General features: G+C 41.8%; 1 protein-coding gene across 1 annotated transcript in view; it reads right to left on the reverse strand.

The window, feature by feature from the left end:
• The window catches only part of TAF2 (TATA-box binding protein associated factor 2), a 32,310-nt gene that overhangs the window by 12,283 nt on the left and 7,096 nt on the right, over nucleotides 1-12,931 (reverse strand). Inside the window, exons 10-21 of the mRNA XM_053466800.1 lie at nucleotides 12,398-12,483; nucleotides 11,567-11,702; nucleotides 11,051-11,205; nucleotides 9,758-9,872; nucleotides 9,106-9,215; nucleotides 8,478-8,543; nucleotides 7,563-7,815; nucleotides 7,201-7,341; nucleotides 4,731-4,841; nucleotides 3,739-3,932; nucleotides 1,876-2,015; nucleotides 309-378 (exon numbers count right to left, since the gene is read on the reverse strand). Of these exons, the coding sequence (XP_053322775.1) occupies nucleotides 309-378; nucleotides 1,876-2,015; nucleotides 3,739-3,932; nucleotides 4,731-4,841; nucleotides 7,201-7,341; nucleotides 7,563-7,815; nucleotides 8,478-8,543; nucleotides 9,106-9,215; nucleotides 9,758-9,872; nucleotides 11,051-11,205; nucleotides 11,567-11,702; nucleotides 12,398-12,483 (1,577 nt within the window). The remainder of the gene's footprint in view (nucleotides 1-308; nucleotides 379-1,875; nucleotides 2,016-3,738; nucleotides 3,933-4,730; nucleotides 4,842-7,200; nucleotides 7,342-7,562; nucleotides 7,816-8,477; nucleotides 8,544-9,105; nucleotides 9,216-9,757; nucleotides 9,873-11,050; nucleotides 11,206-11,566; nucleotides 11,703-12,397; nucleotides 12,484-12,931) is intronic.

Here is a 12,931-nt window from a genome sequence, read left to right on the forward strand (position 1 = left end):
ATAAGACTCGTTTAACTCATTCGTACTGATAGCAAACCATAAGAAGTATTGTAATGCCAAACACTGTGCCCTTTAATAACAGACACTTGTCTTATATTTAATGAGACAGTCATGTCTGTTTTTTGTCTTTTAGACTAGTGAAGCAAACATCTCACGCTTCATTGAAGGCGTTCGATTAGAGGTCCTGCTTGTTGTGCTTCCGCAGCGACCAATTCTTTACCTCTAGCAGCCTCGCCGATTTGCTTATGAAAGTACAAATATTGGTAGCATTTAGCCCAAACGTTTATACGCCGAGCGTCACCGCTTACCGTATATAAGGCAAAGGATCGTTCTGGGCCATGTTGAGTAACCACTGCAAATCTTCAGAGCTCCTGTCAACTACAAAAACAATATTTCTTTTAATAAAAAGTTGTGGTTTTTTTTAATAGCAATCATGTTAAGTCAGATTTGAATGAAAGCATCTCATACATGTAAATTTATACGAACATTAAACATTTCCACTTAAACAATGCAAATCTGTAAAACGGTGCGAATATTCTTTAATTACTGGAGTCACAAAATGTAAACTCCTCCACCTGTCAGCATTTACAGAAAGAGTACTTAAATACACTTCCTTCAAATTAACTAATTAAAGATAGCATTCAGCCGTGATTGGCTGCCACAACACCCATTAGTTCTATAACAGGAGCTCTACAGCGCATGCCCTGGAAGCGAACTTTAAGAACACCTCCTGCTTTCGGTAGAGGGAGCCGGGGAAGGAGGATATAATGATTGCCTGCACTGACTTACATGGAGCAAAATGCACAGGAGCTCACATAAAATGCAATCCAATATTCATTATTTTTCTCTTTAATGGAGAACTAGACTGCTACAGATGACCTAACCTCACATTCATAAACCATCTAAAACCGCTACAATAAAAGCCCTTGTCCTTCATTTCATTCCAACCCAAAAATCAATGTAGCACCCGAGTATTTTCCCGCAACTCCTATTCTGCTAAAACAAATCCATTTATTTTTTTATTTTCATTTAGGAAAGGAAACCCAAACACATCTCTTTTCCAATCTTATGCTGACCAAGGCTAATCCTTGTGTGTTTGGTTTTCTGTAGAAACCGATGACTTTGGGAGACTGAAGGAAGTACAACATAAATGTTTACATTTAGTTGATTCTTTCACTCTCACTTCATTGGAAAGTCTCCCTACATTCCCTGTCAACCACTTCCGTGTCCCTGTCTCCATCCTCCGCAGCTTCTGATCTTGCATCTTCTTATTCTTCTGTCTTCTATTTCCCCCTTCTTTCTCTGAAGCTCAGCTAAGTCTGCAAGGAGGCCATGTTCCTGTCCAGTGGTCCACGGAGAAGCAGACAAAGAACAAAGACTTCTTGGAAGAGTGGCAGACGACAGAAGAACAAGAAGATGCAAGATCAGAAGCGATGCTGTGCGGCGTGGAGACAGGGACACAGACGTTTTCAGCAGAGACATTCTAAGAGAGCATGAGAGAGTGAATGAGGGCGAACAAATTTATTTCCGAATGAAAAAACCCGGAACAAATATGCAGAAAACTGAACTCGTTGTACGAAAATGAAAATAAATTTACCAAAAACTAAACCAAAGTGACCAAATGGGAATACCAACTATAAAACCATTATTCAGAAAATCTAGTGAGTGAACAGTGCAGACAATGAAAGAATGTAGGAGTAAAATATTTTCTTGGCAGATGAGAGTATGCCGTACACCGATCAGCTTACAGCTCTGTGAGGCTGTTGGTCCAGATGACTTTTCAGCTTCTGGCCAAGGGGTAGTTTAGGTCTGGAGAGTCACACGTGGCCATCACTTATTGAACAGGATCAGCAGAAAAAAATAAATCAAATTTACCTTTAGTGTAATCAACAACGGCCTCCAAAGCTGCAACTCTGACATCCACAAAGTGTCCATATTCTGCGTAGGATTTAAAGAGTGTTGGGTCACTAGGAACGTGCCCATTCTTCTGAAGGACACGAATGGCTCTGAGGCAACTAGAAAAGAAAAAAGCAAACAAAAAAGAGCTATCAAAACATGTACATAATCTTGAAAAGTCCACGCTGCTCCAAACAACAGCTACAGCGGCAACGAAAAGTAAATTAACCTTTTGGAATTTCCTGGTTTTATGCATTCATTGTTCATAACATTGGATCTGATCTACACAAGTATCGACCAACACAATGTGCTTAAGCTAATAACACACAAGCAATGATAATCTTTCACGTTTTTATTTAACACAACTATTAAATATTCACAGTGCTGGTGGAAAAATTAAGTGAACCCCCCTTGGATTTAATAACTGGTCTAACGCCCTTTGGCAGCAATAACCTCAAACAGGCACTTCTGGTAGCTGCGGATCAGACCTGCACAACATTCAGGAGGAATTTTAGACCAGCATAAGAGCTCGTGCTCAGCCATATCCCTAGGATGTCTGGTCATGACGCCCCCCACACCATTGGGGTGATGTCTTCACGTTATGCCCTTTTTACACCATACGTAGTGCTTTCTGAACTGCTCAACCTTTGTTTCATTAGTCCACAAAACATTGTTTCCAGTAGCATTGTGGAGCATCAAGATGCGCTTTGGCAACTTTTACTCGAACAGAGATGTTAAACTGGAGAGCGGTGGCTTTCTCTGTGGTGTCCTGCCACGGACTTCATGCCTGTTGAATGTTTTGCATATGGTAGACTCATAAACATAGATGGAAACCAGTTCCAAGGATTCCTCCAAGCCGCTGTTTCTCTTGGGTTATTTTTTTACCTCATCGAGGATTCTGCGTTGTGCCCTTGGAGTCATTTTTGCTCAGCGTTAACTTCCAGGGAGAGTAGGCACAGTACTAAGCCGTTTCCTTTTACAACCAAATTGTCTGTGGACTGCTGAATACGTGAACTCCTTGAGATTACTTTGTAATCCATTCCACCTTTATGCAAATCTTCAGTTCTTGATTGTAGGTTTTCTGAGAGGCATGGTTCCCATCAGCAGATGCTTCTTGATAATAGTAAACTGAAAATGTTGAGAAAGTGGCTCTAAAGCACACCTCCAATCCTGTTTCATTGATTGGACTCCAGGTTCGCTGACTCCTGACTCCAATTAGCTTTTGTTAAAGTGATAAGCCTAGGGGTTCACACACACTTTTACCCACCCGGTGAATGTTCGAACAATGTATTCAATATGGACAAGAACAATACAATACAATCATTTGTCTGTTATTGGTTAAAACAGATTGTTTGTTATCGTAACTTAGATGAAGATCATATTTTAAGCCAGATTTCTACATAAATGCTGGAAATGCCAAAGGGTTACTATTGCCACTGTATATTACATCATTAAACGCTGAGCAGAACAGCTTAAGCTGACTGAAAGTACAGAGAACAAACTCAGATTAGTACATTGCCGACACCAAGCACACTTACTTGCATTGATTGCTGCTGCTATATAAATAAATGTCGTGTTTTACAGAGTGGGAAACTCAAACTGTGTTCCGAGACGCTTGCAACATCTCTTACTGGTCCAGCATTCACAGGGGAGATTTGGGCTTGAAATCCTGTAAATGTGAGATTGTGGAATCTCCTCTGACATTTTACAATATAAATACTTGACTATTAAAAGGCATCTCTGGACTATCTTCTCTAGAAACAGATACACTATAATTGTTTGTGTTAATCGGAGACACGTGATAGGGATGGCCAATCTCACAAGATAACATATAGAACGCACCTGACGGTTATTGTATGCCTGTAACCGGGGAGTAGTTTTTCCATGTTTAGGAAGCGAGTGATCTCCTCTAGAATAAGACGGACTTCAGCATTCAGATTATCCAGAGTCCTCGATTCATTATTGACACTCACAGCAGGCGTTACCGAATTCGCAAGTGCGTCGATCAGCTCTGCGCGGTAATAATTATCTGAAAACTAGAAGGAGAACATCAAAGTTAAGGCAAAGACATAATTTGTCAATTAAGGGAATTATTGTGCCATTAAATGTCTACATTACAGCAAACTGACCAAGAACAGATTCACAGCAATTCACCGTCACCTCTTCAGCTTCATCATTTCATACAAACGGTTAAAAAGAAAAAATACATCCCCACGCTAAACTAATTACAATAATTTCCTGGCAACGCATCGCGTAAACAAAATTAGTCAAATGTCTTTCCAACTAAGATGATTCAACGAGTGGGAACAAGATCAGATATGAAGAGAAGCTCATGATGTTTACCAGATCTGGGGCCAAACCTATTTTCTATATACATATTAATCTTGGGCCAGCTCCATAACCCGTGTATATAAAAGAAATCATTCTCGCTGGAAATGCTGCAATCGGGGCCAGGTCCATAGTGAATACAAGTAAAGGGGTTAGTGTTGCTATTTGTATAATGTGTCCAGGGAGTAATGTGTCATTGCTCTGATGGTATACACCAAGGGTGTATATTATTACATATATATTGCTTATTTTAATCACTAAATACATGGCTTTATTTAACATACAGAACTGTGAAATGATACATTTTGGGATCTATTAACTAAAGAAGGAGTTGGCACGAGAGTTGTGATTTCACTATTCATTCTGTTTAATGTATAGTCACCCAATGAACTTTGCATTATACAAGGCATCGTGCCTTATTCTCAAAGAAACTCCACTTTTGACCCTTTATAATGAATAGTGAACTCTCCCTTTATTGAATAAACCCCTTTCCGTTAGAGTCTTACCTTGTTTTTCCTGTTGTCATTGTACTTGATGAGGTCTAAGATAAACGAAAGTACTTCCTTGGGGCAGAGATTATGAACATCTCTCAACAAAGCCATAGCGACCGGCATCGTCTGTAGGAAACCAAACAATATTTTTCAGGCATACATCGATTGTTTACAAAAAGCCATAAACCTAGAACTTATACAGTAAACAAGCCGATTACCTAGAAATCAGGAACCCACTCTGGACGCGTAACACACAAAGTACACCACAAACATTTGGAAAGTTTCTCTCCGAGCTGCGCTGTGCAACACAGAGGCATGAAATCAAACCCCTGCAAAAGGAATCACTAGGAGCGGGGACATTTATAAGGACAAAATATACCGGCTCGTGTTTTCACTGTTTGGCTCGTCCTGTTCAAGCTTTTTGTTCTAATGATCATTATTTTGCCTCGTTAATGCATACATGTATCTTATTATTATCTTTTTATTTATAAAGAAGGAATGGAGTGAAGAGAAGCATAAGATATGGAGAAAGGGGAGAGATCGTGCCATAGGGGGGTGTGGGGGTTGTATTGGTGATAGAGGAGTTCTATATGGGAGGGAGAGTGAGTTCCAGAGGTGCGGGGCAGCACGAGTGAGGAAGAAGTGATAAGTGAAAGCCTTACTTATAAGAAGAATGTAAGGATCGAGTAGGGGAGTATTTTGTTACAGGGCAGAAATGTATGGAGGAGCCGTGTTATGGAGGGCCTCATATGTTATTACACGGATTTCAAATATAAGGAGTCAGTGGAGGGGAGGGAGTAAGGAAGCAGAAGGAGAGCATCATGTAAGGAAGATAAGCCTAGCGGCAGCATTTTGGGTAGATTGCAGAGGAGAAAGTCGAACCAGAGGGATAATAAAAAGAAGAGTGTTGCAATAGTCAAGGTGGGAAATGATAAGGGGATGAACCAGAAGGGTTTTTGAGGCTACTTGGATGAGGAATGGGCGCATGGGAGAATTTTTTTTTTAGGCGCAAGTGGCAGGATCTGACGAGGGACTAAATGTGAGGGAGGAAGGAGAGGTTTGAGTCAAAGATGACTACAAGGCATCGGGCCTGGTTAGTGGGAGTGACGTGTCGTTAATGGGGACAGATAATTCAGGTATTAGGGTGGAGACGGAAGATAACAAGCTCAGATTTAGACAGATGTGCCAAGCGCTATAGTCAATAACCGATTCCAAACAAAAATCAAAACTCAAACAATGATGTGGGCATAGCCCGCTATGTAGATAGGCTGTAATCATACTTATTTAAATGATTATTCAGAACAATTACCGCATTTGTTTAACAGCTAATCTGGTAGATTGTGAAATAATGCCAAAAATGACAAATAAATATTTATGATAAGATTATTTCTAAGTGTGTATCTTTCCTTTTAGTTCACTAAACACTTGCGTTATGCCAGGGCTCGACAAATCCCAGGCGCCAGGTCGCCATGGCGACTCAGAATTTTGTCCTGGCGCCTAGGAGTTTGTCAGCCTCTTACATTCACAAAAAATGCCACCGTGTCACCACGCGGGGGCGCTGCTGTTGCTGTCTGCCCAGGAGTCTGGGCAGACAGCACAGCCACTCCGAGCCCGCCCCCGAGCCTGAGATCACTCCCACGGAGTGATCATGTAGGCTGAAACCGCGATTGCAGAGAAACCTGCAATAGTGTTTTCAGCTGCCACAGGCAGCTTCAGGAAAGGGGGTTCAGTGTTGATTGGTGTGGGGACCTGACAACATCCCCCTGCTGCCTGATCGCTCCATGAGAGCGACAGGGCAGCGTTAACCCCTTCAATGCCGCGATCGCGGCATTTAGGGGTTAATTCCCGTTTTTCAAGGGGCTCTGCTGCTGGTGGTCTGCCTGGAAGTCCAGGCAGACCAGCAACAGCAAAAACGAGCCCCCACAAGCCCTTTGATGACTCCTGTAGGCATGGAAGCCTACAGCAGTCATCAGAGACTCCCCCCTGCAATGGCTGGTCTATAGACCAGCAATTGCTTCCCAGCTGCCAGAGGCAGCTTCAGTGACAGGGGGAGAGGGCTCTTTGGTCTCCACATGAGTGTGGAGACCAGCCCCAACACCCCCCTGCTGCCTGATCGCTCCATGAGAGCGACAGTGCAGCGTTAACCCCTTCAATTCCACAATTGTTTATAACACATTCGTGGCATTGTAGGGGTTAACATTTGTCCCCACAAGCCACAAGTGATCGACTGGATTATGAAATCATGTCTTACGTATAGATAACATAGCATCCGACACTTCGAGATCTAAGAACAGTCATGGAAATACACGTATAATTTGGTCATCCTAATTGTTATTGGGGCCAAAAAGTATTAAATTCACTCAAATATAAAACACAAAAGGGCCCAGCTCATTGCCGGTGCTTGTCTGATACAGTCTATGACATTACCTCGCATGTATTCTGCACAAAGCACTGTTCAGGAATCCCCGACAGAATATAATATTACCTTCTGTAGGAAATAGCTCTGGAAGTTCATGAAGTTGTTGGTCTTGACAATGTTGGGGCAGCTCTTACAACAGAACATGCGGGTAAAGAGAGATTTCATTGCGGGGGGTCCCGTCCACGTGCTCACCATCGCATTAGCTATCTGCGTGATCGAATAATATGAAGTTTTGTTACGACATGAAATAAAATGCTTAGCGTTGCAGCACATTACACACTATCATCTCCTAGTATTGTACCGAAGCTGCTAGAAACTGAACATTCCTAGATTCTGAGATCTGCAAAATATGTTGTATTGCTCTCTAGACCGTTACAGAGTCATGGGCACTTACTGGTGGATAACCTGCGCCATGTTCAGTATCTCACCTTGGCGAGGCAGAAACATGCCATCATTCTCACTCGATAGAAGCACTGTTCTTGTTCAAGGATGTCCGTCAGCGCCAATCGCGATGCGGGAGTCGGGAAGGATTCCAGAGCGAGGATGGCTTCTTCCTGCGCAACCACGTCTCTTTCAAAGCGCAGCTGATATTGCCACATGAAATCTGCCTGCTCAAACTCAACCTTCCTCAACACCGACATGTCCGGATCAATTCTTATCCACAGCAGTGGAGAATCGGCACTGCAAAAAACAAAATATATATTATATATATAAATGAGATAAAATGCATATATCACGCGACCATACTGATGCCCCCAAGGTCCGGTCGTTCAAAGCTGTACGACTTCATGTAGATTTTCTTGGCACATATTTCATATAATATGGCATCGCAGACACAGAGCAGACGTGTGCAGGACTACTGCATTCCGCTTTGGGAAGGGTCTCCGCAAAAAGGGATGAGCTGGTGGAGCAGAACGCGAGGTGCAATCCTTAAAGTCAAGAAAACTCACTGACTGAACAATACATTATAAAGGGACAGCAAAGCTTTTCACGCAGGAGACGCTCACCGGAGCGAGTCCTTAATGAGTAGTCAAGGAGTTGGAACCCCCATTCACTTTTAAAGAGTGAATATATACATAGATACATATGGATCACACAGTGGCCGCTAGGCACAGACGTTTGTAGAGTAAATGGGCCCAGATAGTTCTGAGGAGGCTCACTGGGAAGCCAGAGATGATGGCACATCCAATGTAAAACAGGACAGTCGGCCCAGGCCAGAATACTGAGCTGTGTATAATTATTCATACAGTGTCAGGAGCCTTTGGTTATTGCTATGGCCCATTCACATTTTTCTATTTTACACAGGTCTATTAAATCAACAAAATGGAAAAAACTCAACTTACTCCATTGCAGACAGATCCATGTCTACTTCTTCTCCGTTCATCAATGGAATCTTTTTCTTTTTGTTCCTGGTGAGAATAAATAACCGCTAGGGTCATGTCTAAAACGGTAACAGAACACGTAGGTCTAGGCTGCGATGACATTGACACAATGCATTCACCGGCTGCTGTGATAAATCAAATGCATGCATAGAAAAGGAGCGCTAACCACTTATTGATGTTTTTAGATCACCTTTTAGGCGTTTGCTGTAAGTTGCAGGTGAATTGTAAAAAATAAATAAATAAAAAAAAGAGATGGTGATGAGATGGTGACTGAGATGGTGGTAGATCAGGGCCGGCCACTCAGCATTCCCAAAAGGGGGCAGCGGGAGGACATGCAACATTAGACATTTTCCCCAAACATTTTGAACCTTAAGAAAACTAAATGCGAGATCGTTAAAAGGGGCTGTACCTCCAAAAGCGACATGGCATAATCACACTGATTGCTGAACAAAAACATTTCCGGTCCAAAATTTTGTAGTTACAGCTGAAAACCCTGAGATCCCGGGTATAAAAAGCAAGCCCCTGCGCTGACCCAAAAGGGAGCGAGGGGATCTATTCGCTTAATAGTGCTCATTGCTGCAGCAATTACCTTCTGCTTTTCGAGTGGCACGGTATGTCATGCTTCAGGCTGTTTTCTTCAATCTGTAGCGTGTGGTTAAAAGACCCATCAAGCTCTTGAACAGTTACTTTAAGTGGACCCTGCAGACGATAAAACAGGTTAAGAGTGTCCTCAGCCTAATATATTAACAAACACTAAAATCACGCACGGATCCGGTAAGGTTAAAGGAGGTGGGAAATAACTTTATGGGGATGAAAGATTCCGCAGATCCTTATAGCAAGAGGTTAAGATACCTTTTCCCACTGTCCTTTTTTTATTACACATGCACTGCCACTTTTATTATGTGAGCACCTTTTGCATTTGGGGAAAGCGACAGACCCACTTTAGATCCCAAAAAGATTATCGGTAAAAGTCCTTCGTGAGAGATATCACAATTACAGCAATGCGGCAGAAAACATGGGATGGCTTAGGGTTTAAACGAATAACACCTTGCAGGCTATTAAAAGAATGACATTGTAACGGATCTGGGTTCCTCCGCTACTCCAACTGCCGAACCTCACGCTTTTTATCGGCCGCTACCGCCTTCCCTTAAAGTCGTGAAATACTCTACATATGCGTTTTAACTCTCTCTCCCAAATTTTACTTGGCAAACGGAGCGTGGCAATTTATAACAGAAGCTTACCACGTATTTCTGAGTCCCCAGAGAACTGCAGTCCTGCTTTATTTCCAATTCCAGAACGTTTCGCTTTCTATTAAATGCAAAGCTGCCGTAGAACTTCACAACCCCGCTCTGGTCTCTGCAAGATACTGTTAAGACGTAACGTGCTCATAGGCGGTGGGTGTATTAGCCCTCACAGCACCCAACTCTCTCCCCTCACAGCACCCAACTCTCCCGACTCTTCCACACTGGCTCAAATTGTCCGAAATGCCTAAAGGCTATAATTGCTTATTGCAAATATCTTAGAAACCACCTACAGTGAGCTTGCTTAGTTGACTGATCCATTTTAGAGACGATTGTGTCCAAATGAATGAAACACCACCACATAGATCATTATTAAATGTGTTTAAACCCAGATGTAGCTTGTAATTGTAAGATGCAGCTGCCATCTTCCACCTGTGGTCTTATGATTAATGCAGCTATGCATTGTGCGCATGCATTGCTGGATCGTCCGTTTAATCCATCGCTACAAAGCTATTTAAGGTATTTAACAAAAAAACTAAAGATGAAAGTAACTGTAGATCACTGCCTCAGGTGTAAACACATGGGGTAGGTTTCCAATAAGTAAACCAACATTTTGTAAAGTTGCCCATCCTGTTGAAAAAAAACCCCAACTATATTATGTCCGACTTTCTTTCATTTCAGCACATCTATTTATTTATTCTCTAAACTAAGTGATTACTACCAAATGGATCTCCCAGCATTAACTATGCATCGTCCAGGGCAATACTCGCAAGAGAAGCTTGTCTATCTTAATGCAGGGTGCAGCCATGGCAAAGTTGAACTTGCAAACTCCCAGTTTAGTGAACAAAGCCCTTAGTGTCTCCGCCATGTTTAATGCTGTTGGTCTACATCACCAGTTTGACTCTGTCCCCAACCGCATTTTAATATTAATATATCTATATATATATATATCAATATATATCTATATAAGTTGCATTCTGCCTTTTCTTCCTTTTGGTACATAGATAGCCTTGTCCTGTCCACATATCCTAAAGAAATCAAATCTGTTAACAGGCCAAATGGCACGACCAGTAACAGATTATTTTCAATGCAGACTTTTACACTTAATTTTGAATTAGTACCGCCATGTTCAAAGCACTGAAGGCACCCCGCAGTTTCACTGGATCGCCCCCACCCCTGCTGCCAAATTAAGTGACATTTGGCAGAACGTCTCCAGAAATCACACATGTGCCGAGTTAGCCTGCCTTCTGCATTGAATATAAAGAAAATATGTTTCTTACACAAGAAGGATACACCCACTGTTTTATTAAAGGTTGGATGTCTTTTCCAGACACGTTGGAGATGGATTTCAAAAAGCCAGATGTCGAAACCAACATTTGACTCCACATGTGGCACTGGAACTTTTGAGATGAAGCCGTGCTGGCCAAACTTAAAAGCTTGTTGAAAACCTACAATGGAAATAAAATATATTTTAGAAAAAGAAAAAAATTCTAGGTGAAAATCTTTCAGTAGCTGTCAATCAGAAAAAAAAATATCTTTAAAAGGGGAACAAGCCCAATTTAACTCAGGGAAGCTGATGTGACAAGGCCAGTTCTATGAGCTTTCCTCACTTACATAGACCATCTCAACCAATTAGTAACACTTAATTCAAAATGAATGGAAAAGATAACCCCCCCCCGCCCCATGGCACTGCAAAGGTTAACCCACTAGATGGTATACATTAACTTTATGAAACTTACGAATAAGTCAAAGCGTTTTTATTATAGAGCTATCTTCTCTGAACAAAGCAGATCGAGGCATTTCGCTTACCTGGAGCATGAATTCCATACTGATGCGGTTTTCAATCAGTCGCATGACCAGGTGGGCCTTGCACTGGAACATATTGTAATACTCCCAGGACAGGGTATGCGGGTGTTTGGTTGAAAAGTGGAAGTGTGAAGATGGGCTGAAAAGAAAAAAAAAACACGCAACGTATGTCAGTCACCGGAAAATATTTTTCCAATACTTAGGACAGCTTAGAGGATCCGTCACACAATATGTTCACTTTAACCCATTCATTAAATGAGCATTGAAGTATGTGCAAATGTGTGAAGACATCGGACGTTCTCAATAGAAGTGTTCAGATATTTAATATTCTTCCATATATGAGAACAATCCGGTTCTATATTGGAATGCGGCTGGCAAATAATGGCCTTTTCAAATATAGGGCTTTATTCTCCAAGTAGGGTTTCTTGTATTTACTAATGAAATAAGTTAAAAGGAGGACAACGGTTAGAGACCATAATCTTAAACTAGGGGGTCAGAGGCTTATCTGTAATGTAACAAAGTCTTCCTTTATCAAGGTGGTAGATAAACGGAACAGGCTCCCAGCAGAGGTGACGGAAGTTAATACAGTGAGGGATTTAGACATGCATGGGACAGGCAAATGGCTCCTGGACCTAAGACGAGGTCTAGAACTGGTTAAGGTTTGAGTCTTCGGAGCAGACACAGTGGCCAGACACGATGGACAAATGTTTACCAAATTATAATATCAATGAAATGCTTCTGAAAAGTATAACACAGCTGTGCGGCTTTACACGGGTTATTTCTTATAAAGCCCCCTTTTTTATGCAAAAGATGTAAATTCAGTATAATCCTTACTTATCCTTTTCTTTGCCAGCTGTGAATGTCGGGTGCAGTAAAACCCCTCCGGTTTTTAGTTCATAGGAGACGATCATGTCCAGCTCCTAGGAATGAAAGAATAAAACGCTCAATGGGGATGGGGATTTGGTGCATCGTTTGCTATACGTTCATTTTCAGCTTTAGTTTCAGAATACTTTTTTTTTTTTTTTTTTTATATTTAATAAACAAGGAATATAGAATGACGAATATTTCTGTGTAATTTAGTTAACTTATTAAAAGAACATTTGAATCTACTTTTTGTCTATTTATTTTGAATGACACAAAAAACCTTTCACAGCATTCGTTATAGCAGGGCTCAACAAACCCGAGGCATCAGGTCAACATGGCGACAAGAAATGTCTTCCGAGCCCAGAAGGTTTGCCCGGCATACCCCACCGAGCTCAAGCGCGGGTTAACACATTTCCCTGATGCGAGGAAGCAGAAGAGCTGCCCGAGCCAACAAATGTACAAGTGAACAAAGCGTGGTGTAAATATGTATGTTACAGTGTGTGT

This window comes from Spea bombifrons, chromosome 5, assembly GCF_027358695.1.
Source record: "Spea bombifrons isolate aSpeBom1 chromosome 5, aSpeBom1.2.pri, whole genome shotgun sequence".
Lineage (NCBI taxonomy): Eukaryota > Metazoa > Chordata > Amphibia > Anura > Pelobatidae > Spea > Spea bombifrons.